We start from the raw sequence: 25892 nt of genomic DNA on the forward strand, positions 1-25892 counted from the left end.
TCAGGGAGCACTTCTCCTATAAAGAGTCACTAGATCCTTTTGCTTTTCTTTCTGTTTCTGTGTTGCTTCTTTTTTCAGTTCTCCAAGACCTTTAATTTCTTGCAAAACTTGTGTAGCTTGCCGAAGTTGTTCTACCGCCTCATTGAGCAATGTCTCTGCCATCACTGGGGGTCCGTTCCCCTCCTGGGCCTGTTCCAACCCTTCACGTAAAACCTTCTGCAGAAGTTTTTCTGCCTTTTCCCTTTCATTAGCAACCTTCTCCTCCATTTTAGCTAAGCAGTGATGGGAATCCTTGGGGAAGCCTTGGCTTGGAAGTGCTCTCTGTGTATTTTTGGAATCAGACAGCAAGTCTCCCAGAGAAGAACTGCGAAGTTTGAGACCTGAAGTGCTTTCTACCGATGCTTTCTTCTCGATAGTTGGTTTTACACTCTCGTGGCCTGTTTCTGTAGCTAAGGAAGTCTCTGTCTCTTCTGTTGAAGTTTGCTGTTCCTTCTCGGCAGAGGTTCTCCCATTTCCTTCTTCAGTTTCAGCTGTTGGGGATGTGAACTCTGCTGCCTCGCTGGCTGCAATCCCATTCACTGGGGGCTTGGAGCTGCCAGACTCCAGGTCTTTCCAGCCCCCAGCTTCCAGGTCACCATGGCTTGAGTTCATTGTGGCTAGCATTTTTTCTGACAGAATCTTAGGAGGAACAGGAGGCTTTGTAACATCCGCAGCAGCAATCTCAGCAAGGTTGTCTTTGCTACTATCTCCTGATGATTTCAAGTCTTCTGTGTTTTTAGGCTCAGGGACTGTTTGGTCCCAAGCTACTTTTAGCTTGTCTGGGACGCTCTTAGGAAGAGGAGTTGGAGCTTTTGCTATGCCCTTGTTGCTGACCTCAATGAGGTTCTCTCTGTTCTCCTCACTTGGTGCTTGGGATCCTTCCACCTTCTCCTCTGGCCTTACAGAGTCCTCTTCCTTGGCATTCACATTGTCCTTTGATGCTATGCCTTCCTTAAGCTTCTTATCTGGAGGCAACGGAGGAGATGGAGGTTTTTTATGTTCCTGGTCAAGGACATGGTTCTCTGCATCTTGGTTTTCTTTTGTGCCAGTGGATTTTGTAGGTGGCATAGGTGGCTTTGGAGTTTCTTTCTGAGGTGGCGCATTGTCACTTTCGCTGATAGTGGAGTCAAAGTTTGGCGGTCCATTGTCTACTATATCCAGATCTAGTCGCAGGATGCCATCAGATGTAGACTTGGCAGCCTGAAATACAAGACAGAACTTTTTCAGTATCTATCCTATCATCAATCCTGTGCTCCATCCTTTAACTTAAACTGCAAGACCATGACAACCAGCATGGCAAGCGAGGGGTTGCCGCTTCACACATCCACCCTGTTTTTACTTACATCTGTCAAAACTGCAAGGATAACCTGACTAATAACAAAACCAGTGCTCTTAAAAGCATGAGTTCCAGACATTTCACCCAACAAAGAAGGAAACTGGGTCCAGTCAGATACATTGCAGCAAATGAATGCGTCGAGGGAAGCACTTCCGTCCTCCCGCATAGCCCCGCTTTTTCCCCAGACCAACACATTCTGTGAACGCCAGGAGCATTTTGCTGCCAAGTTATTTTCTGCCTGATAGTGCAGCAACTTGCACAAGAATATCAAAGCAAATAACCACAAGCAGTCAAGAATTAAGACAAAAGCACAGAACTTATTTTACTACTTCCTTTGAGAAGAACGTCTCAAAGCCTGTTCCACAATAACCTCATTTCTTGGTTTTGCTGTCAGTGCTAAGCAGTCAGCTCTGCCATAGTTTAATTCTTTATCCTGTGCTCCTTCAAACCACAGGCTGTGTGCAAATCACCCTAGTGGGGGGGGGGGGGGTCCTAAAAAGGATGAACTTAGTAAAGACGTTGCAGCGTGTAAGCTCAGTGCCCCAGAGGGAGAAACGTGGTGACAGTTCCTGTGTGAGGGAACCCAAAACCACACGAAGGCGTAGCTGCAGCCAGGGCCAGACTCCTGCAGTGCAGGGAGTTTAGTTAAAGTCTCTCTTTGCTTTTCCAGCCCATCAGAGAGATGGAGGCAAGCTGCATCCTGGCGGCTTGGCCCTGACCCGTCCTCACTTAGCCTGCTTTGACGCTGAAAATCATCGTTCATTCCATTTCCTTCACGATACTGCAGCCAGCAGCCATGATACACATCTTTCTGCAGGCTCTATCCCCTCCCTTTCCCCTCATTCCTGCTTCTGAACTTGTAAGCTAGTTTTCCTTGAATTTGACTGAAGGTGAGAGGCCTTATGGATATTAATGTTGGACGTATCTCTTGAAAATAGTGAGCTGCGTAAGGGAGAGAGATCTTTTTAGTGCCCAGGGAAAGGCTTCCTACCTTACCAAACCCGTATTAGGCAACAGAGAATCCACACTTCATTGCTGCTGTGACTTTTGTCATGTTTTCTTCTGCGGTTTTCTGGAGGAGTGGATGGGAATTTATGATTCATTCCCGTGCATTTCGCTAGAAGAGACACTCTCCCTCCGTTTCTATGCAAAGTAAAAAGTCTTGGGACATCTCATTTTCTGCACGAGGGTCATCTGAGTGCTGTGCAGACACATTAGTCAGAGTCTTGGAAGTTTGAAGAAAGAACATTTGATTTAAAAACCTTCCTTGGTTGAGAATAATGCTCTGCTAAAATATCAATCTGTCTGGAAACTTTTTCATAAATCACAGGAATCAAGCATTAGTAAGAACCTCTCCCATGGAAATGAACTGCAGTTTTATTTTGTGGTGTTTTTTCTTTTCTTTTATTTTTTTGTTTTTTTTTTTTTTTAAAGTGACAGATCCAGAAAATCAGTTAAGAGTAGACAGGCTAGTCCATAAAACTGCCTGGGAGAATAATATATTCTGTTTCAGACCTAAGGAAGAGCTTGTAAGCTTGAAAGCTTGTCTGCTCTTTCCAGTTAGCTTAATAAAATATACAGCTTCTCCCCATAGACCGTGCAGTTCGTCTGCCTTTAGACCACTGCGGCTACAAAATCATCACTTCTTAGAAAATAAATATAGGAGCTTCAGTCTCCTCTGATTAAAATGAAACTATAATGGCTCTCACCAGACGGTGAAGCAGCTTGTGAGTTATGGAAAGCTAAATATATCATAACGTGTTGCAGCAGCTACAGATCCGTGGGAACCTGGAGCTTCGTTAGAGAGGTGCTGGCGCAGTCTTTCCCAGAGGAAGCTGTTTCCCTTGACAGCTTTCTCTGGGCTCTCTGTACCCAGGGTTTTCCCCGGGGTTTTGTACCTAATTGGAAGGAGCAGCTCTTGGTGATCCCAGCTGAGGAGATGGCTCAACCCAGGGTGGGTGCACTTACCTCCTTTAGGTGACTTCTCGTGGGTGGCCTGCGCCCGTGGGTCACTTTCACTCTGTCCCGAGTTACGTGGTCCAAGGAAAGGCTCTCGTCTACTTTCACCTTTAAAAGGGGGAACGGGAGGGAAAGAAAAAAGGAAGAGGGTCCTTAATTTCTCAAGATATGTCTACGAAGTTCTCACTGTCACACATGAAAGGATGCAGCATTTGGATGGATATTTCACCACCACAGTCTTTGCTTCAGACTGTGGTTACAGCCTTCCTGCAAAGCCCTGCATCTGCGTGACGGATATTTAAGGTATCTGTCCTACATAGAGCTCCGTTTATCTTAACAGACTCTCCAAAGCAAAGCATCCAACCTTCAGAGGTCTGCGACGGCTAATCTTCCCTCCACCTAAGGGGCCGGGAAGGAATGACACAAGGCAGCTTTGTTGTCGTTGCCGCAGCCCAGGCTTGGACCGGCTCCTGCATGTGGCAGAGCACAGCGCTGAAATTGCTGTTGCCATCTTAGAGGTGAAAGCTCATTAATAACCGTGACCTGACTGTGAACTGTATCAGCAGCACTTCAGTACAGACCTTCCCTTCTACAGTTCTAATGACTGCAGGATGCTGAAGAGAAGGTGTGAGCAGTGACCTGGATTAATTGCAACTCTAGCTGAATTAACAAATTTATTTCCTGGAATCAGATGACAAATCCACTGCCTCCCACACGTGGGGAGGGAGGTCCCAGCCCCCTAGCAGGTATTTCTCTGTGCTGGCTCTGTGACTGCCCACCCACCCACGCTGCGATGGCTGAGGGCTGGAGTCTGCGCCACGCAGAGGGGCAGCACCGGTGACCAGCGATGGTGAAACATCAGCGTGTCCTTGGTTTGATGGCCTTTGCACAACAAGTTTGTACAACAGGGAAGCTGGTGAGGGTGAAATAGGGATTTAAAGGAAAAAATGGGTCCCAATCCCTAGCTGATATGGCAGAGTGGTTTTACAGTGGAGAACAGTTAATCCATGCCAGCTGAGGGCTTGACCCATTAGCTTGTGCCTAGCCAGCGCAGAAACACTTTAAATCTGAGGTCTGATCCTTACTGGAATGAATGAGAATTAGAGGCTGGCTCCCTCTGCGAACCCGGGTCCTCATAAGGAGGATAACTCCAGGCCACAGGGCAGCGAGGTGATGTGAGATCCCACCTTGCTGTGCTGCCGAGGGGGTGCAGCGGTCACTGCCCACCGGAGAGCCACGTGCCGTGCCCCTCCAGGCAGCTCCGAGCCGGCGTGGGGTCGCTCCAGCAAGGGCTGCGCAGCGTTGTGTTACAGGACATCACATCTCCCACCCACTGAAACACGAGGGCAGACCTGGCGACTAAGCTCTCTGCTGCTGGCTTTTATCTTCTCAGGCTGCTGCTGGTCCCAGCTGCTCCCTTTAATTCCACATGCTGCTTCCCACTTGGTCCAAGGGCTCGAGGAACCGCTACATCCCACTACCAGAAAAACCCTGACATGAGTGCCATTTGCCTAGGTGAAAAAGCAGCGTGTTCCAGCCTCTTCTCCTGCTTTTGCCCTCTGCTGCTTAAAAGCAAAGGCCAAGCTCTCGGAGTTTGCATCTCCAGCACCGTATCTGCAGCGCTTAGCCCTTGTCTCAAAACTTTTACTCATTGCTTTGGTTTCCTTTGCTAAACAGATCTTGCCGATTGCTTCGTCCCCTCGTTACCCTGCCCATTTCTTCTTGTGTCATCCCCGTGATGGTGGTTTTTGTGCACTTCCTTTCAGTTACTGAAACAATGGCAGAATAGATGCTGCTCCTTTGTTTTAGTCCACAGCTCATTTACAAGCTTAACAGGGAGCAGGGCAAGGTTAGTCAGGTTCTAAGATGTGCAATTTTCATCCTTCCCTCTGTGCAGCAGGATGGAAGGAGAATTTGGCAGTGCAAGTGTGCTGGGGCCAGCTGAGAGGCCAGCAGGTTTGTCCGGGGCTATGGAGTAACTTTCCACCAGACTTCTCTCCAGACTGCAGGTGGAATAACTGGTGGACTGAGTCACTTCAGATATTGCCAGTCTTGAAGACTGGACTATGTCCTAACCGCATACCTCCATTTCCAAGCTGCTTGGTGCTGAGGATCATGGCAGCATGGGGAAGATGAGTCTCTCGAGGCTGCAGCCCCAGCTCTACACAACTCAGCGCTGCAGCTGCTTCTCTGCATCAGCTGCTTCCATCAGGAGAGGGCAACACCCCTGCATTTGCTGATCCCAAACCCACTGAAGCCACCAGACCATCTCCCACTGACTTTGGTGAGCTCTTGTGTCCCATGGGCCTCTTGAGGAGATGTTAGCTCTTAGCAGCACAGACCATCCCTCCAGCGCACTGTCTACTCAAGCAGCTGCCCCTGCCTCCCTGCAACTAAACCCAGCCAGGAGAGAGGGAAAGGCAGCAAGACGCAGGATGGTGCCAAGGGCTCTCTACATGTTCTGCCTTCTTGGGCTGGGAACCAAAGTGGCTAAAAGCTCCCAGCTTGCAGGGGTGACACCTGCTTTGCCTTGACTACCATCCTTCTCTTTCCTTTGACCATGCCTGGCATGCAGGAAGGAGAGGGAGCACGGGGACTTGGGCAAGTTCTGCTTTTAGCTAAAAAAGCAGTGGATGGGAACTGACACGGAAATATGGGACTTTGAAAATGGTTTCTTACCTCATCAAATACTTTGTTTTTGCCTCTATTGATCCCTTCATTTAGAGCTTTTATCCATGATTCCTTTTCTTCCAAAGTTGGAGCTTGGAATTTGATATCATGAACCTGCAAGAGCAGAGAGACGGTTTTGCCCAAGCATTCCTTGTCAGGACCAGAGAGGCAGCTCTCTGCTCTCTGTGTATCACTTCAGTTTCTATATAACATCCAGTTCCAGCCTGTGTTTAAACTACAGATTCCTTTGTGCTTTGGCAAGTTCTCCACTTCATAGCTCCCATGAACAGGATTTTGTTATGCTGAACAGCTTGCTGCTGTAGTTTTATTTTTGCAACTAGTAACTAAAGGAGTAAGAAAGTAAGAGTTTTCTGCAAAACACTTGAAATAGCTCTTAGAGCAGCAGCGAGTTCTACGTTGAACGGTCACACTGCGTATAGAGCATCAGGCTGAAAGTCTGAATCATTTTGTGCTGGTTCAGGTGCAATAAAGTTCTTTATCTCCAGCTCCCCTCCTAAGGCTGCAAGCCACGAGAAGGCTGTGTGCAGCGGGCTCTGCCTGCTTCTCTGTTCCTGCGGCTCTGAGAACAGAACTGATACGGGAATCTGGGGCTCCAGCCTTGGCTGCACTAACCCTAATTCAGCTGAGCACGGACATGATGAGGCATAAGGGCAGTGTAAGTGAAAAAATTAACCGTATCTTTTAGGAAGAAGAAACACAGCAGTGAACGCCACAGACATACACTCTCTGGGGTTTGAACCAGTGTCCTAAGGAGAAGCAAGGAGTTGGCCATACAAGAGGGAGCTGGCAAGAAGCATGGGACACAAATAGGGAGGGAGTGACGGGTGATTGTATGGCCTGTCCTCCAGCCAGCCAGCTCTCCCCTTCCTCCAGGGCAGTCCCGTGGCTTTGCTCAGTGTTTCGAATCTCTTCTTGAGCGCAGCAGGAACAACAGGTAGGATGTTATTTATTTCACTGCTGTGTTCTCGGAGCACCTCACCTCTATTATGTAGCTTTGCCCCAACATACACTTCAGGTGAGAGAAATACCATCTTCACATTACAGGTGGCAGACTGGCTTGGATCCAGACAGCTCCACGCGGTGCCCTAATCTGCACTGCACAGGCACACAGAAATACTCTTGTGCTAAAGAACATCATCCAAGTGGCAAAATCAAACACTTACTTAACAATTAGACAATCCCAGCGTTGCTGGGGCAATCCTAACTCAGCCTGCTGTGCATATTCCTCCTAGCACCGTCCCTAATGGGGGCAGCACTTCTTACTGAGCTACTCCATCGTGTGTTTTATCCTCACGGGTCACTATGTCTTATCGATTGCACTCTGCTCAAGCCCTGCCCTGAAAAACAGAATTACTGATTCCCCCGACCAATCTTTTCTTTGCTGCTTATCACTACAATATCCGAGGGCTTCATAAATTACTTTTCAGAGCAACTAAAATTATCCACCTCTTACAGGTGGGGAAGTGAGCTACAGAGAGGCTCATTCAAAACACATACCAGTGGGGTCTCACTTGGAATAGTTTTTTCAGGTATTTGACATCCTATAGGTATTCCGCACCTTCCCGTTGCCTTTGAGAGCAGTTGTGGTCCCGGCCTTTTTGTAAACGAGGCCCCACATTCTGAAATCCCAGCAGTGTCTGTATAGAACAGGGACTATATATAATGAGGGTGACAAAGCTAATGGTAACTGTCAGTGGGATGCTTGTGGCAGCTCCACGTTTTGTTTATGGCACAACAACACAGCAACTGTTTTGGGTCTCAGCAACTTCTGAAGGTACCACCAGAAATTCTGCAGAACTGAAGCCTGATCTCCTTACACCCGCTCCTGCTGTTTAGCTAGAAACGGGCTGCCCTTCCTTTCTCCATTTAGTCCTTGCTTCAATGCCATGATTTTACATCTGCACATCGCAGCAACAAAGTGCCAGACCCTCACAACCAGCATGGCAAGCAGGGAGTTAAGAAGCAATTTGGGGAAAGATTATTTATTCCACTAGTTTGCACATAAGGTGACGGGACCACATGTCTTCCTGAGAGCTCAGAGGAGAGGTTAGGGACTGAACCACAGCCCTCTGGAAAAAGAGCCCTTTGTCTGGGGCGCAGAAGGGCCACACTAACCAGGGAAACCTAAAGGGAGGCACAGCTCCAAAACAGAGCGACAGCCAGATTTTGGGTTAGTCCAAGCAGGTCTGTTTTTTGTATGTGCTTAAAAACTTTTTTTGTTTGGAAACGATTTTGCCCCAAAGCTTTGTGATTATAAAAGCTTATGAGAAAGCTCTACTTGTGAGCAGCTGAGCTGCTGCACTGCCTGGCAAAGACCTGGCAGCCTGCAGCAGAGTTTAGAAATCTCCGTACATGTTGTTCAAGGGAAGGATTCCTGCCTCACTTCAAGCTTCCTCTTCTAATGCCACTTTCTGTGCCTCATTCTTGACAAAAGCCTCTGGCCTCTCGGAGCTCAGACTGTGACTAAGCGCTGGTGTCAGCAACCCTGTGGCAGGGCAGAGCAAAGGCTCTGGGGGATGGCTTATCATTAAGGAGAAGCTGAGATGTCCCTCCGGCATGCAGCCCTCTGCCGCACGGCGTAAGGCCGACCAAGCGCCGCAGCCACCAAACACGGACACCACGGATCGGGGCGGGGGGAAAAGGGACTCGTGGAAAGATGCTCCCAAAGCGGCAGCAGGAAGAGCCCTCCAGTTTCCCAAAGGGCTGGGAGAGGGAGGACAAGCAGCAACGCTGCGTGGGACCCTGCGATGGAGCAACACGGGCAGTGCCAGACGCGTGCCTCTGCTTGCACGAGTCCCCCAGGCTGTGACACAGAGGGGCAGCCTTGAGATTTGCAGCAGGTTCCTCCCAGTATGCCCAGTTTTGTTTGAAAACTTTTTTTCTTCTTTTTAGAACAATACCCAGAGATACCAAGGAGAAGTCAGGCTGCTGGGGCTCGGGATGCTGCCAGCCAGAGTCTCTTTGTTGCCTTGCAATCCCTCGTCCGTCTGCATCCAACTGTGGCTCGCTCGGCCACAGCACTGGCAAGAGGAGGCTAACCCAAAGCAGGGTGGACTCTCTCTATAAAGCAGATGGCTGCAGAGAAGAGGCAGGAAGGAGCTGGAGTAGTTGCTGTCAGTCCTGCTGGCCACTGGGGCTCTGTACACGAGTCTGAGACCCTCAGACCCTCTACAAACAAGAAACAAGTGAATTTATCCTGACTGTATTTTTACAGTTGAGTATTCACAGGTATCAGAGGATGCACCTGAAGATGGATACTCCCCACAAAACGTTCAGCAGGGTCTGTTCTCCAGCAGCAATTTAAGGTAGAGAGTCAGTGACACCAATATAAGAGGGCAGCAGGCAGGGTAACACATTTGCTCTCCTTCTCGCTAAGCCAGCTGAGACTGAGTCATGCCATAAACAACAGGCTGGTGTGCCAGGAAAAGCTGTCATGGCTAAACCTAACGTGATAGTGACCATTGTAAGCCATGAATACAGGCTATGCAATTTACTGTCAGTTAACTCAGAGCACAGCACGGCCAGTCAGCTCCTGCTGAATCACTGGCTAGATGTCATGCAACAACAGGCTCACACACGGGGTCACTGTCCGTGACGGCAGGGAGCACAGTCTCCCTGATTGTTCCATGTCTTGGAGGCATCAGTCTCTTCAAGCACTGACAGTCTTATCGCTATGCTGACCCGGCTTTCCAGGAAAGACAAGTGTTCCTGGGGTCAGTCTGTTGGACCTGCACTCGATGATTTAACAGACAAGCTCTGGAGAACTGTATAGCTCCAGCTGAAGACCTTTGCCAACACTAGCTCTTTGCTGAGCAATTCTGCCAGCTGCTGCTGATGTGCAGCAGAGGTGGGAGACAGAAACCTGTGCTTGCTCCTCAGCTGCTTCAGTTCAGTGGGGCTGGACTAAACTGGACTGGGAACTGCTTGGGAACTGCTGGTTTAGGTATGGGAATGCGTTCCCTTCTGCTGACTTTTGGGACAGGGTGGTCACCTCCAGCAGAAGCCAGAGCAGAGCTGGGTCAGTAACATCTTAAACTACCAAAAGTGCACCAGAGTCTATCTGCCAGACGTGAGGTCATCTCCTGCCTTCTTCTACATGACTTTGTCAGGTTAGATCATGGAGGGAAAAGTGGAAGCCGAGGGACTGTCAGTTAGGGGACTCTTGTGGTTTTCTACAGCAGAACCAAGAGCTACCTCATCCCTGGGAAAAATGCAGCATCATCTCTGCCAAACTGGCAGACCTCAGGAGCAGACTCCTCCATACACAGGGCAAATGTGCCTCCCCGTGATCCACTGCAGCTTCCAGGCTGGGTCCCTGGTGAAGGCAGGTACTTCCAAAGCTGACTAAGGGAAAAATAAGCAATGGAAGTTTCCATCCCTGACTGCAGGTGTGGAGTTTGTGCCTGGCCGTGCTACGAAAGGACGTGTGGCGAGCTGCAGAGCTTGCTTGTGGACTCTTTCCCTTATTACTACCCTCTTGCTCCCCATTCTTAAGAATTCCCTGCAGCTGAAGGCTTTCAGACCTGCTGAATATCAGGCTTGTGCCAATCTCTGTAATCTCTAGGGAGTTTACACCAAGCATCATTTACGCTGCTTTTTACATCGTGAGTATGTTTTAAAGTCTCCAGGCCAAGGCCGCTGCCCTTTCTTACAAGCTCAGCTCTCTGCATCCAACATTTTTCATTTAGTTGCTGTGGATGGAATGAAGCATTTGAGATTTCTAAGCAGAAGGGGGCTTTTGCACACTTCCAGCAGCGCTTTTTTTTCAGCTCGACACCAGTGCGGACCTATGGCATGCTCCTATTGTCACAGCTTAACAAAAAGGTCATCCTTGTGAAGAGGGCAAGCAGAATCTGGGGTACATCCATCAGAGACCATTATGGCAGCACGGCAACTTATTTATTCAGGTGCAGCTACCTACAGAGTAGTTTTAACTGACTGATTCATGTACTTTGCTCTTCAAGAATATCCCATTCAAGACTTAAACCGGGATTCCCCTACAGCTAAACTGGGCTCCCTGTTTTCAACAGGGAAACTCATATTTGTGCGCTGAAACAGAAACGGCCTTTCCTAGCTTGTTCCTCAGTCCCACAAACTCACGGGCTTTCTGCGTTTCTCAGCCTTGTGTTCAGGAGAGGGGGCAAAAAAAACCCCTAGCAAGATCTGGCAGGGCTTGGCAAGGCAGCTCACAGTGTGATTTTAAACTGTGGATGGCAGCAAGCCTCCCAAATGGAAAATGTTTAGCTGATATATATCACCACAGCTGCGATTTCAAAACAGAAGAAGGACAGTTGTGTACATTGGCCTCCTAATTGAAGCCTGTTCTAACATCTGCCAAAGTATGTTGTGTGTCAACACCCTCACCAGGTTCCCAGCCAAAAGGAGGGTGGGAGGGGAGCTACAAACAGGGAACTTTTCATTTATAAAAGCCCTTCCTTTCACCAAAAGAGCCTTATAAAAAGTAGCCTCTATCTAGGTCTCCATTTAATCAGTGGCATGAAAAACATGGGAGCTGTAAACTTGCCAGCATGCCAAAAGGATGAAGTTACCCTTTTGGGGCACAGTTTGGGCACATCACTCTCCTAGCAAGAAAGGAACGGTTTAGGAACAGGTCTCACACCCTGCATTGATTCATGCAGCAGTGCAGAGACACAGGCAGCTATTACACGCTCCTCTCTAAGTAATATACTTGCAGATAATAATAATTCCTAGTGTGCCACCCATCTCTGAGCCCACAGGCTTTTATTTGCCTCCTTGGGAATAGCCGTGCACTTGTAGTTATTGAGCCACCCTCTAGAAAACACACCGAGCCCGCCAGGGTTAGCCACTTTCGATCTAAAATTGACATCATGTCTCATTAATCAAGTTACAAAACAAATGCTAAACCCCCACTCGGACTGGAGAGGCTCACTGCTCTGGGATCGGGTGCTGAGCAGGAGCTCACTAGCCCAGGGTGCAAATTTCCAGGTTGCCATCGCTTTGGCGCATGGCGCTTAATATCGCTTTTCTCCCCAATACAGACTGCACCTACTTGCAAAATGCACGTCATTCACCTTCTCTCTCCACCCCCACCCTGGTCCATGTGAGTGTTTTGGAGCAGGACAGTCCTTGTTTTGTTGTTTTGAATGAAGTTTTAGCACAATGATGCTCTGAACTCAGCTGGGGTCTTATTGTACGAATAAATACTAAGTGACTGGAGTGAAAGAATAAGCAATAATGACAAGAAGGACTAAACAATCTCCATTTATTTAAACAAAATGGAGATGGGGGAATACAGGCAAGTTGGTATTTTTGCCCGTTTGTATTCTTACGGAAATGAATACGTTTTCTTCCTCACAACCTCTCGGATCTGCATGGGGAGATTTAGTAAGATCTCTTAGGCCAATAAAATCACACTGAAATTGGAAATAAGTCAAAGTGTGGTGCCTCAAAGCTACAACAGAAGCATCCCAGCCCACAACGATGCTGAAATGGATAGCATGTAGGTAGGAACTAAGGAGAACTTCCAAAGATGTGTAGTGATGATGAACCTACACATGGAGTAGGGCAAGCGTGTCCTTGCATGCAGTCAGTGCTCAGATGGATGTGTAGCTTCTTTGCAACGCCAGCCTGGTTGTCAGCTTCTGGATCTAACCAGATGCTGTGCAGGAAGCTAAAGACGTAGAGTTTCATGAATTCTGCAAAATAAATCTTTTCTCCTAGGAACTGTTTGGCTGCCAGTAACTTTGCACTGGAGTTTCTCAGATCAATGGTTCCAACTTCAGGAACTCAGTACACGGATAGGGATCACCGATTTCACTGGAACTTGGGCAAAGCTGCAGCATGTGCAGCTGGGACAGGGACAATTCCTCGCCCAGAGCACATGGGGGAACCACAGGGAATGGTCAGGGAGTACCAGAAGAAAGAAAATGATAAGGCAGGAAAAATATCAAGAGGAAAAAGTTGAGTTGCTGGAAGACCCTTTCCCCATGACAAGAAGAACATCTACAAGACAGTAGCGTTCCTCCTTATGCATTGTAGACCATCCACAGCTATAGGTCATTTCTCCCAGCTGCCAAAGAGCTAAATCTCAGAGCCTTTCGTCTGCTCTGGGCGCAGCTGCCTGGGAACTCATTTTGGAGTTAGCAGACCCGAGGGTGATGAGAAAGGCAATCCTACCTTCTTACCCGGGGAGCGGATTAAAATGAAACGGTTTTTCTTTTTCAGTAGTGCACGCAGTTCCTGGCACTTGTCATAACTCTCCAGTTCCACTGTTTCTATGCACTTCTGTTCATCCTGCAGAGAGGGAATGAAATGTTAGTATGAATAGGAAGCACTGAAATCAATCATACACCATCAAACTCTGCATGTCTTCCCCTTGCATCTGTCTAAAAGCTCTCCTGCCTTAAAAATAACCTTCATGCAGACAGCAAGCCCCTATAAATCAGGCTGGCATCTCACTAAGAAAACACCCTAATCTTTAAGCTACAGGCCAATTTGTGGCTAGTGGTCCACAGTGGCTGAGCAAATAACACGTTGTGGATGGTAACACCAGCTTCTGCCATCTCTGTTGGCCTCGTCCAGGGATCTGCAGCCAGAAGCGACACCACTCCTTCCCCACAATGAACACAGGAGATGTTATTCTGCTTTCTCACAGGGAAGGTGACACAAGCACCACAATGGTCCAAGCAGCCCCCTAGGAAGCCTGAGGCAGAGTGGAGATAAGAGGGCAGCCCTGCCACCGCGCTGAGCTGGGGCAGGCTGGTCCTCACATCAAAAAGGTCTGCAGGAGCCACGTGCAACTGGGACGCACACCTCTTGCAGCCACGCTCCAAGCTGTCAAAATGCTTGGGATTGGAAAGATGGTCCCGTAGAGCCAGCAAAACTGTCAGGGCCAGCGTCTCAGTGGGGAATATTTATCTCTGGTGTATCTCCACTAATGACTGCCAGCCGCGATCTTGGCTCATTTCTCCCAGGAACATAACTAAAATTCCACACGTGGTGCGTGGCTCAGTTCAGCTGCAGAGCACCATCCCTAATAGGAATCGCAGCGTAACGCTGGGCAGATAATATTCTTCGTGTCTCAGTAGCCCAGCAGAGACCAAAGCTCCCTTTTGCTAAGCGTTACACAAATAAGCAGTGAGAATCGCGGAGCACTTCTTGCCGGTAAAGTGCTGAAGTCAACACCCCTCATGAACCTCCCTGTTACCATCCCGAATTAAAACCGCTGGCCATGACCATCCCCAGCTCAGGCTCCGCTCCCAAGGCAGCTCCTCGTACCCGTATGAGTTTGTATTTAGCAATTCCTGTAGCAAAGAAGGGGTGTGGGGTGAGGAGACATGTCGTAGCCAGGAAGCTGCTGCGTGGCTGGAGGCAGGGAATGGAGAGTTCAGAGGGAAGTGGGCTGCGGGGAATTTCCTCCCTTTACCACTTGACGTTGAAATCGCTGTGCAGAGCTCAGGCTGTGTTTAGGGTTTTTTTTAACCTTTCTATCTGGGGGTGGGGGCCTGGCAGAGCCGATGCCGGTATGCAGAGCAAGTTCTGAGCCATCGAGGGATGTCTGGATCTAATTTAGGTTTATTATTTTAATGACATTACTGTTTATTTCATTTAACACCGAGTAGGTGAACGTGACCAGAGAACTGGGAAAATGTATGCTAGGAGGAGGAGATGAATCCTGCCCAAACCTAAAACCTAGCAGATAAAATCCTGCTGACGCTACTGAGCCCTTTGAAGGCACAAGGCTCCTGCTGCAATCCTGGTATCGCAATGTCACTGCAAAAGGACAGGGATGGAAATAATAACCCCTCAGCGGCCAACAAATGACAGAGAAGGGTGAGGTCAGGAATACATGCCTCGGGGATGGGTGATCTCATCCTGGCCTTTGGTGGACGACCGCCCACATCAGAGCCCTGCCGCACGGCCGGTGCGGTTACCAGCTCCGACATGAAAGTTTGCTGGGCTCAGGATGTAGGCGGCTTGGCAGCGCCCCGACCAGAGACCAGCACGAAGACTCCTGCCCACCCTCCCCGCTCTCGAGAGTGGCTCTGTCCCCAGCACAGCCCAGTAGCTCCATGTCACCCTCCTTGTCCATGCCACCCTTGGAGGGGAACCTTCCCTCTGATCCCGTGCAAGCCATCCTCCGCTTCCTAAGAACAGCAGAGCACCGAGTTGGGGAACAAGAAGGACTTGGCAGGGTTGAGAGCTGTGGTTTTGCCGCCTCTTGCCTTCCAGCTACCCCTCTCCTCCCAGGGGAAGCTTTGGGGACTCTGAGCTGGCCAGGGAACAAGGGCAGCAAGGATGGGGACAAGCAGGACCCTGCCTCACAGAGGCACTGGCTTGACTGCGCAAGCTACGGCTCCTTCATCTCAGAGACCTGAAATTCTCAAGTAAGTTATCCTCTTCAGGGAAGGCAGGGAAGAAAGCAGCCGGAGAAATCAGAAAACTCCATGTCTGAGAGCAAAGGAAAGGCATCTGAGTTCAGGGAGCACCAGAATGGGGCTTTTGTCTCTCTTTTACCCTTGGCACGTGGCCATCCCCTCTCTGTGAACCTACCTGGGTCACAAAGAGATCCTTTATGTTTGTCCTGCACCACTAAGATAAAGACTGAAAGACCTGACCCTGCTGCAGGTCTCCAGGTCCCTTCAATATCCTGGGACCTGGAGGGTACTCAGCACCACACAGAGACAAGGTCACTTCCAGAGTCCTGCCCCAACACACGGGTCTCAGACACACGTTCTGGACAAGCTCCTGCTCCGTTTGGTCTCTAGTGTCCCAAAGAAGTTGAAGCAATCCTTTTACATCGTCCTGAGACACAAAGGCTGAGTCCTCACTCGGTGGTCACACTTCCCCGGAGCACACAGCTTGCAGGGTTGTCCCCTGGCGCTGCATTTGCTGCAAATCAAGGCAGGGAATTCCCTTCCAGCCACCTTTCTCTTTTCCTCTACAGATTTTAGGGCTAGTTTTTTAAATTGCTTTTGTGCTTGCTGTAAGGGACAATCAATAAGACGCTTAACATCCTGGTACAGAAACCCCTACATTCATCATTTAATGCAGAAAACCAATTCCATTAGCTATTCGTGGAGCAGATGCTGCGACTTAAACATGTAAGTGCCTGTAAGCTTGGCCCTTAATGTATTAATTCATGTGCTTAACCAACGAATCACACTTGGCAAACAATTTCCTTAACGAAAAGTTGATAAAAAGGGGAAAAAGACCCACTGAAATTTTTATTTATACGAAGGTATAATTTCCAGCAAAGACCTCTTGACTGACACACATTCATGGGCTGTGACCCTCCATTCAGTGTACAATGTCTAGACTGCCTGAAATAATAATTTACTTCTCCATCTGAGAACGTGTTTTAATAAATCACTTTGGGGTATACATTGCTATCACTTTACCAGGGGCAAAATGTAGATGTTAACTGCACAACTGCTAAATGCTGAGTGGATCCTCTGATCTCTAGAAGACTCTTTGTCTAGTAGGTTTTTTCCCTGTCAAATAATACACTTTAAAAATAAAACCAAACAAAAACAAAACAACAAAAAACCCCAACTCCAACCACTAGTTGCACTGTTTAGGGAAAAAGAAAAACAAACCCAAGACGGATGCTCTCTACTCCACGAGGTGATGATATTGATCTGTGTAGTCTCTCTGCATAGGATTTCCTGTTCTTCAGATGCTCTCCCTAGCTTTGCAAGGCTTAATTTTTATTCTGGCAAGAATATGCAGAGACAAGAAGACAAGAAACCCTGTTAGAAAAATAACCTGCTTGGTTCTGCATGGGCCTGCACACAACCTGCCTTCCCGGAGATTTCCAAGTAGCTTCTCAGAATCTGAGCACCCCAGAGCCATACATGTTTGCGTTGGTGCCTCCTTTCCCGACATTTGGGTACGTAATATCATGCAAACACGCTGCTTAGCTGAGTCTTCATTCACGTGAGGGTGCAGATGTGGGGTGCTGTGGATGGAGGCACAGCAGATCACAAGAAATCCATCTCCCTTCATTTCACATCCACTGAAAGAAACCTGAAGCCGGCTGGGATGACTTTCACCCCCCATCTGCTCCAGGTAATAGAATAACCATTTGCCATTTGCCTTCAGGAGGTAGCTCCGCTTTAAACCAAACCCAAAGCCTGACTAACAGATGCAATATGGGAAACACGCTCCCAGGGCAGGTCAGGAGCACGCTCTAGGAGATTGCTATTGATGATGATAAATACAGCATTCGTGTTCTGCTCAGACTGTGCTTTCTGTGACACAGAATTGTACTTTCTGGCAACACCTTATTGCCTGCACCTTGCGTTGGCCGTCCCCTCCGCTCTTGTTTTGTGCAGAGAAACCTCAGCTACAAGTGCAGCCAGCCTCCTGCAATTGCATAAACAAGAGTGCCTGCATATGAAACAACCGCTAAAGGCAACGTTAGCACCTCTTCATGAAGAACACATGAGGGACTGATAAAATACATCCAAGCCACTAGCTCAGTTCCTGGAAATCTGATGGGTTCAGACCAGCTGAAATACTCCGGCCTCTAAAGCGTCCCTCCCACATGGAAGCTGACCTCCCTTCCACTTAACCCCTGTAGGTCTAACTTAAGATACATATGGAAAGATGCCTGTATTTCTGTTACCTGAGGCTTTATCTCCTTTCTTTTTCTAGGGCCCCAATTCAGCAAGCACTGAACGATCCCAGTTAAAAATGTTTCAGCCTGAGGATGGTCTGGGCTGCTGTGTCTGTCTCCAGGGTCACACAAAGCAGGACAGGTATGTGGAGAAGGTCCAGTGGGGAACATGGCAGCTGGAGCTCCAGAAATAAAAGCCACCATAATAAAAGCGCTGCACCACAGATGCTCCTTTGACGTTGGGCAAGGCCCTTCTCGTCTCAAAAACTCAGTTCCCCAATTGTAAGACGGAGACAGCGACACTGTCCTAACTCACGTTAAAGGAAGATAAATATAGTAATAAACATGAACTGCCTCAATTCTGTGGCAACAGGACCCCTCCTGAGTGCAGAAAATTGCCATTTCCTTTAGTTCCCCCGTAGTATGTCTGTACAATCGCATGCTATCCTATTGTGCTACCAGATAATTTTGTAGCAATTTCCTCTCCTAAGACATTTGATTTCACTGTAAGCCAGTTTAATAGCCTATAGATATTAACATGATCCCTTATTTACAATAATGGGACCTTGTAGCTACTGTAGCTTACAGATGCAATTTATTACAGGATGTTACCACAATCCGCAGGCTACCAGAAAACATTATGCCTGGTTGTTACAAATGCCATTTTCCTTGTTGAGATAATAAAATAACCCTTTAAATGGTTGGGATTTTTCCTTTTTCTGAACGTCTGTGAAAATTAATCTTACTTTAAAAGCCTGCTTTTCCCTTGTGGTAATGAGAGCCTCCATATATCTTGTTTTTAAAGGCATGCCCTTTAAAAAAACCTACGTCATGTTCATAGGTTTTGAACCTGCGAGCTCCTGAAGCTTCAGCTGGAGTCAACAGGTGTCTGGGGCACTGGGAAGCAATCTGCAGAGGGTCAACCTTAGCAGGACCAGGCTGCATCTCTCTGATGAGAAAGAGAAACCCCGGCTGCTTTGCCTGCCTTCCAAGCTGCTCGTCACCTGACATGGACTTCTCATTTCATTATTCTTGCAATCTTCGTGACATTTCAAAACCGAGAACGAACACCTCCAGAAGGCTTTGGGATTCGGGAAGAGCAGGAGGGTTCAGCGTATGGGAGAAGGTAATAGTCTTTCACCTAAACTGTTTATAACAAATCTTCTATATTAGGCAATAGTATGTTTTTAAAAAAAGAGAACCGAACTCGTCAGTCCTGTTGTTCCCAAAACCATCGCAGCAATGCAACTGCTGAAACATTTCCCCATTCTTCTTCCCTTGACACACTGCACATGAAGCTTTATGTGACTTGGGTTTTATGTCATCCCGATGCTCACAAATAACCCAGATCCCCTTGTATCAGACACCGCACAGGCACGTGGTCCTCGTGCAGACCACGTGGTGAGAAACGCTCCTCCATGCCAATGCACACACAAACTTCTAGCTGCCGTATACTAGCACGGCTTAGACTTACCCGTCCCCAATCTCAAACCTCTCTGGGTTGTAGGTTGTGCTCTGCACTGTTATTTCTAACTTTTGGGACAAACTCTGCTCTTAGAGACGCCCCTTCTAGCCCAGGAACCGAGGGCGTGACTCAGGAAAGAGCCACCTTTGCAGCCTGGCAGGACCAGCCCTGCACTTTTGATTCTTCTCGCATGAAGATGCAGGACAGATTTGGCTTGGCTTTTATCTTTGATTTGATCGGAAACAGCTCTCAACGAGGCCATGAACTTAAGGCACGCAATTTATCTAGGGAAGTCCAGGAGAAGGCTCCCAGGGGTCCTTCCCTCAGTACTGGCTCAAGTAAAGGGAAAGGATGAGCCAAATCCAGACTGTGTCCCTGCTTAAGGAGGACAGCAAACCTTCACAATCTCACCCTGCATCCATCAGCGGCTAAACGAAACCCTGAAGAGTCTGGCTAGCAAAAATTTGAGCTGCTTGAGGGGTGCCAAACAGCTGCAGGGTTGCCTGCCGTTCCCTCAAGTGGCAGGTGGGAAGTCAGCCTGCTACAATCCACTTTTATCCTTTAAACGCCCAGAACGCAGAGCAGATATCCTGCTTCCGCCCAAAGCTTTGCTCTGTTTGCCTTCTCACAGGATGTCCTGCCCCCGTTATTTTTTTTTTTAGCAGTGGCACTGTCAAAATATTTACTGGCTAAAATATTTATGATATATAATATACTCTAAAATGCAGCTGCTGTGTCTTCTTTACAGCATTTACCCTTCCTGGAGATAACTGGAGAAGCCCTTTTCGAAGGAATGGGCTGGAGAGAAGAGTGAAAAGCGCGGGAACGTGTGTCACCAAGGGCCTGATCCTGACCCTCATTCGAGGCCGTTAGCTGTGACTGTACCTCGTCCTCATAGACCACGAGCTGCGTCTTCCGTAGCTGGATGTAACGATCCTTCCACAATCCCAGGAGCCCCCCACTGCTTTTCTTAATCCAGCCGTACTTCTCTGCGGTTGGAGCAGACTTTGGCTTCTCTGAGACCTCCTCCTTTGTATCCTGCAAGGATAGAAGGGAGAAGGAATTACTTCAAAAGCACTTTCCATCCATTTAATGAAGGTCATCTGAAAGCCTGCCCAGAGAAGACCTCGGCACCCAGCAAACATGGTCCCTCCCTACCACATCACAAGGGAAAAGACTGGCATCTTCCAGAGGAAAACTCAACCAGCTCCCACCAGACCAGGGAGTGGGCATGGACCTTGGCCACCCCTGGGGACACTCTTGGGATGGCAGCAAGTCCACCTTGCTCCTCTGCTTGCCCAGCGGCTCTGCTCCCCTCTCTGTGGAGGTACTCCCTGCTCGCTTGTGCACCAAGTGCTCCTTGAAAACAAGCACCCTCCTCTCTGCTTTGCTCCCCAAGCTCTCTGATGAACACCAGTGGGATGGATCCTGCTGGCATCAGTAGCAACATTCATATTTTAGCTCATGGCCACTTCTGCCAGCTTCTCCTCTAGGCCTCTACCTTTGATCATCACCCCCAAACCAACTCCATGGGCAAATCCACAGCACAAGGTCCAGGCCTTCATCACATCCGCACTAAAATGTTCCCGGCAGGCTCCTGTGGTTTCTAGGCAGAGGGAAGGACTGGCAGAGAAGGGAGCACAAAGAGTGGGTTGGTTTTTTTGTCCTGCCTTTAGCTCCTTGCTGTTTGTCACAGCCTGCTCCCACCTGCCCCAGCAGCAGGAGCCCCAGCATCCTGCACTGGGAGGCTGCTGGCTTTCCAGGCCTGGTAAAAAACAGGAGATGCATAAAACCATCAGAAATACCCCATATCAATATTCTCGTCAAAGGGAGACAGGAAACCTAAGACAGGGAGTGGGGGCAGTCAGGCTTTATTAGCTGATTGCCTTCACCAACAGACTCGGTTACAGAGGAGAGTTTTCCTCCTCTCCAGTGCGCTGGAAGAGCCTTTGCAAAGGCAGGATCCTCGTTTCCCCTCCCTCAGAGCGCCCCGCTGCCCCCAGCACCCCATGGACCCCTAATAAGCCTCTTTCCCTGGAGCACGGCAAGGCGAATCCCTTGCTGAGCCAAATCCCCTTACACAAACACCTCGGCAACCTTGTGACTTGTAAGGAGAGGCCAACCCCAAATCCTCCAGCCTCCTCCCAGGAACCCCACTGTCCCCCCAGACTTGGTTTCCTCCACGGCCCTGTCTGTAACAGCACCAATCCTGCTGCAGAAAGCCAGCACGTTTGCACAAAAAGAGGATGCGCGACAAAGGCAGAGCCCCAACCATCCCCAAATGGCCCTCACTAGTTGCTGAATAAAACCTTTTCTCATTGGAAAAACCCCCAAACAAAACAAACCGGAGCGGCTGGAACTCAGACATCGTGTTTCATAACATGAGGAAATCCCAAGTGCATGGAAAGGAGTTGGAGCTGGACACTCCCGTGGCCAGGACAAGAGCGAGTGTGTACAAATGAGCTCCAAAAATTCGGAGAAGTGCCTTGCTAACAAATCTGTTTCCATGCACCAGACTCCCAACGAACACGCCCTTGGACAGCAGCTGCCATCAGGGCGAGCTGTTACTCTAAAGAGGGAGCTCGCACCCATAAAAAGAGGAAAAACAGATTAAATACCCCATGCACCCACGTTTATTCTGATCCCCACTAAGGTTGGGAAGAGGCTTGGCTTTGCAGGTAGTCTCAGGTGCAGACTGGGAACAAGAAACTATATATCACCTAAAGGAAAATCAGGCAGAAACCTGTAACATCCTTGGTGCCCTTTGTAGAAGTTATTTCAGTTGTACCGAGCCACGTTTGAAACGGCCACAATACAGGATGACGAAGCATGAAAAAGTTTTCCGGGAAACGAGGGGTACTGCGGGGTTTTTTTTTAAACTTGACTTTTTAGGTTGCCAGGAAGTTGTATTCCGTTGTGATCTGCGACTTCAGCAAACATCAATTGCTGCACAAATATAGACCTGCTGGTTTCCTGATCGAGCACCCTTTTGATGTCATTTTTAGATAATTGGGCACGGACTTTAACCTCCCTTGTAACAGTGTCACATGGATGTAGCTGTAGGAAGAGTTTATGTGAGCGATTCCAGACCAACAGCTGCCAAAATGTTTTTACTCTTTGGTTTTTTTTTTTTTTTGCTTTGCAGATGAATTTTTCCTGCTCTTCTTCCCCACCTGGCAGAAAGGCTATCTGAAATCGCACGGCAAATATGTCAATCCATGGCCTCTCCTGGTGCTCTGCAGTGAAAACTACCCTGTTTCCTCTGGTTTTAATATAAAAGTACTCCCTGTGAACACACAGCACTTAACCTCTGAAAAAAACAACCTGCCCCAGTAACGGTTTTTGTTGGAGTTGGGGTTTCTGCCCGCACTTCTGCGCAAGGCGGAGCTGCAAAGCTGGGGCAGAGCTCGTCCGGCAGCCCACGCTGCCTGCTCGGCTGCCTGCTCCCCACGGGCTGGCCACCTCTCCAGCTTTCCAGGGCCACTACCTCCCCTCCGTGGCATGGCAGGGTGGCCTTGCAGCTCACCCCCTCCCCGGGCCACTCGGGAGCCCCGGTTGGAGCCGTGCATGGTGTTCCCTCCACACCAGGCAGGACTTTCCAGCTGTGCTGGCACCCGGTAGCATCCACAGAGAGGCTCTGCGGCTCGGAGTCCCCGCCTGCCCCAGCTGAGCAGCCCAGGAGAGGGAAGGCGAGAGGAGATGGAGAGTGCTGGTCTCAGCAGATGACAGCAGCCACGAGCAAAGGGCTCTGCCCCCGGCACTGCGCAGGAGTCACCTGAGCCGGAGCTGCCTGGTGCCTGCTACGAGATAGATGTGACAGGTGCGATCCTGCGCTCTGCGGGTGCTGGGGGCTGCTGAGGTGCCCGGGCTCTGGGTCAGCAGCTCCCCCCTCGCACGCAAGCAGCACATCGTGAGATGGGGGTGCAGCTGCTGTAAGCCCTCGCCTGCAGGTTAAGGGCATAAAAAACCCAGATGATGCAACTTGACGGTTTGTTCCTGCGAAAGCAAGAAGAGTCTCGGAGACGGTGCTTGACATTTTTGTGGATTATTTTTAAGCCACCCCACCGAATCGGTGAGAGGAGGTTGGCCAGGGAAGGGCACCGAGAGCAGGGCTTTGTGTCCATCCTGCGCTCTCTGCCTGCAGTTCCATGACTAAAACCAAAGCACGGCACAAAGAGATGAGTTGCTGTTGTTAATTCAGCTTTCTGGGGTATTTCTTCTGCAAGAAATACTACGATATCCTTTCCGGGATGTCCTTGGGCTGGATTCATTCCTGACAGTGGTGTAAATCCATGAGAAGAAACCCACTGGCACCAGCCAAGCAAGCCAGCATAAATGAGGGAAGAACTGAGTTATCCCATCGCTGGCTCATGCCAAAGGCATCGCTCCCAAAACCAATCCATACGAGTTATTTTTGCAATTTATATCACGGTGGCATCAGAAGCGAAACATGAGTTTCACACTTCCAGCCTGGTTTACACTCACGTTTTGCAGCTCAGCAGAGATACCAAATTAGGGGGACAGGACAGCTTGTTATTTCTCCCCTCCCTTGCCCCTGTATTTTAAGGGCCCACAAACCACATAGGTTTCATGTCTTCACAAAAAAAAAAAAAAACAAAAAACAAAAAACCCAACAGCTGAATCGCGGTGGTGCTTTTACAAACTGCACAGAAGTGTCTTGCCCAGTTACAGCAACTTCGTTTAAAGCAAGCAGCTCTTTTATCGCATACTCCTCCCCAGCAAGGCATGGATGAACGCCTCCCCGGAGACAACCTGCACCTCCAGACCTCCGCTCTTTTTCTCCCTTTCCACGTTATCTTCCAAGCCCTGGCTGGCAGCACTTCCACTTCTCCCTGACCCGCAGGAACAAAACCATCTTACTGGAAATAAACTGCTCAGATCCACGTGAAACTTGGGGAGCTGCATCTGACGCCCCCTCCCGCAAGCGATCACTGGAGGATTCAGTGATCGACGAAGAGCAGCCGGTGAGCCGGTCAGTCGATGCTGGGGTGGGTGCGAAGCCCCTTGGGCCAGCAGCCGCCAGCTGGAAGCAGTTTCTCTGCTGTGGATTAATTTCATGGATGCCGGCGGATAATAACAACTCTCAGTCACTACCAACTTGGGCTGCTTTGCCGTCTCCCCACTGTTTTAAAAAAGCTCTCATTCTTGCCACAAAATGTTGGGAGCTGAAATAAGGGGGGGTGGAGAGGGAGAGACAAACCACAGCTACCAGTATCGCATGTACTAGAGCCTGAAGTCCACCAGCAGCCCACCTTACCGGGAGCTTTCTTTGTGCATAAGCAGCAAAACCTCATTTAAGGAAAGGAACAGGAATAATTGCGCGGCCAGATGAGGGGAGAAAACGACCAGTTTAACTTGCTAACAAATTTGTGGCATCTCAATCAATCTGCACTAGGATGGATTATTGGGGTGTGATCCCACAGACGTGAAAACCTACGTGTGAAGGCAAAGCACCACACTGCCCTTCTCCGAGTTCAACCCATCCCAGGCAGAGACGGAGGAGGAGGACAGACTTGGGGAAGGCTGCTAGGTATGTGGACATGGCCAAGCTTGCGGTCTGAGCGAGGCCCAGCTCCAGTAAGGAAGTACAACACCCCAGTTAAGAGTCAGCACAAGGTGGCCTGAGCAAGCGTGGCATTTGAACAAGCCCGAGTCTGCCAGCGCTCGTCCTCCAGCACCGCCAACATTCGCCCGTCAGCCTCACCCGGCCGGTTAGAAAGTTGAAAACCCCAAAGAGTTCTCGGGATGCTCTGCCCCAGCCCCAGCCCCAGCCCCAGCCCCAGCCCCAGCCCCAGCCCCTGCCCCTGCCCCTGCCGGCGGCTCCAACGCAGCCAGGCGAGCGCCGAAGGCAACGGGGGCGGCGGGGGGGGGGGCTGCTTGGGAGGAGGGACCCCCAACCCCTGGGTTTCTTTCTGCCTCCCCGCGCTGCCCCCGGGCCGAGGGGGGCCGGGGATGTCCCAACGCCGGCGGAGACCCCCCCTAAAAAAAAAAACCAACAACATATAAAAAGCCCAAAGTGGCCGGTACGGTCCTCCGCCTCCCTTCCCGGTCGGCAGCGCGGGGGTCCCGTCCCCTCCCCGGGGGTCCCGTACAGCCCCATCCCGGTGATTCCCTTCCCCGTCCCGTGGGGTTCGGTCCCGGTCGGACTCACTTGCTCCTCCATGGCGGACCGGGGCCGGTCGCTTCTCTCCGCCCGCTCAGGGGCTCCACCGCTCCGCCGCCCCGCTCGGCTCCGGGCGGGCGGGCATGCCGGGCCGGGCCGGGTCGTGCCGAACCGGGTCGTGCCGTGCCGGGCCCCGCGGCTCTCGCCTCCGCACCAACTTCTCGGGCCGGGGCGGGGGTGAGGGGAAGCAGCAGCACCAGCAGCACCAGCAGCACCACCACCACCAGCACCACCAGCAGCAGCAGCAGCAGCAACGCCGGGTTTCCGGCGGCTCCGGCGCTGCGAGCGAGGAGGCGGGGATGCCCCCGCCGCCGGCCCCGGCCCCGCCGCCGCCTGGCCCGGCCCCCACCCCGCCTGGCCCGGCCCCGGCCCCGGCCCCGGCCCTACCCGCCACGGGCGTCGAGCTGGGAGCCCCCCGGGATGGGCTGGAGGCGGGAAGAGGGAGTGGGGTGGGAGGGGGTCCGTGGGATGGAGAGGGTCCCCGGGGTCAGGCGGTGGCTGCAGGGTGGGGCGTGGACCGTGGGGTGGGACAAGGGACCGTGGGGTGGGACGGGGTCCCTGGGGTGGGACGGGGTCCCTGGAGTGCGACAAGGAGCTTGGGGTGGGAGAGGTCTCT

At 50.2% G+C, this 25892-nt stretch overlaps 1 protein-coding gene across 1 annotated transcript; it reads right to left on the reverse strand.

Moving 5' to 3' along the window:
• On the reverse strand, nt 1-25292 carry PLEKHO2 (pleckstrin homology domain containing O2). Its single transcript, XM_086471758.1, has 6 exons — nt 25265-25292; nt 19978-20130; nt 13184-13300; nt 6014-6118; nt 3344-3442; nt 1-1239 (listed from the first exon to the last, which is right to left on the reverse strand). The coding sequence occupies exons 1-6, from the start codon at nt 25274-25276 to the stop codon at nt 1-3; spliced, it is 1725 nt and encodes a 574-aa protein (XP_086327884.1). The 5' UTR covers nt 25277-25292.
• Between the last annotated feature and the right edge of the window lie 600 nt (nt 25293-25892).

This window comes from Leptosomus discolor, chromosome 11 (assembly GCF_034619465.1).
Source record: "Leptosomus discolor isolate bLepDis1 chromosome 11, bLepDis1.hap2, whole genome shotgun sequence".
Lineage (NCBI taxonomy): Eukaryota > Metazoa > Chordata > Aves > Leptosomiformes > Leptosomidae > Leptosomus > Leptosomus discolor.

Coding starts and splice junctions, on each gene's coding strand:
- PLEKHO2 (XM_086471758.1), bottom strand. Junction 6,119..13,183: donor TCCGCTCCCCGGGTAAGAAG/GTAGGATTGCCT, acceptor CTGCTCTTGCAG/GTTCATGATATCAAATTCCA. Junction 3,443..6,013: donor AAAACAAAGTATTTGATGAG/GTAAGAAACCAT, acceptor CCCCTTTTAAAG/GTGAAAGTAGACGAGAGCCT.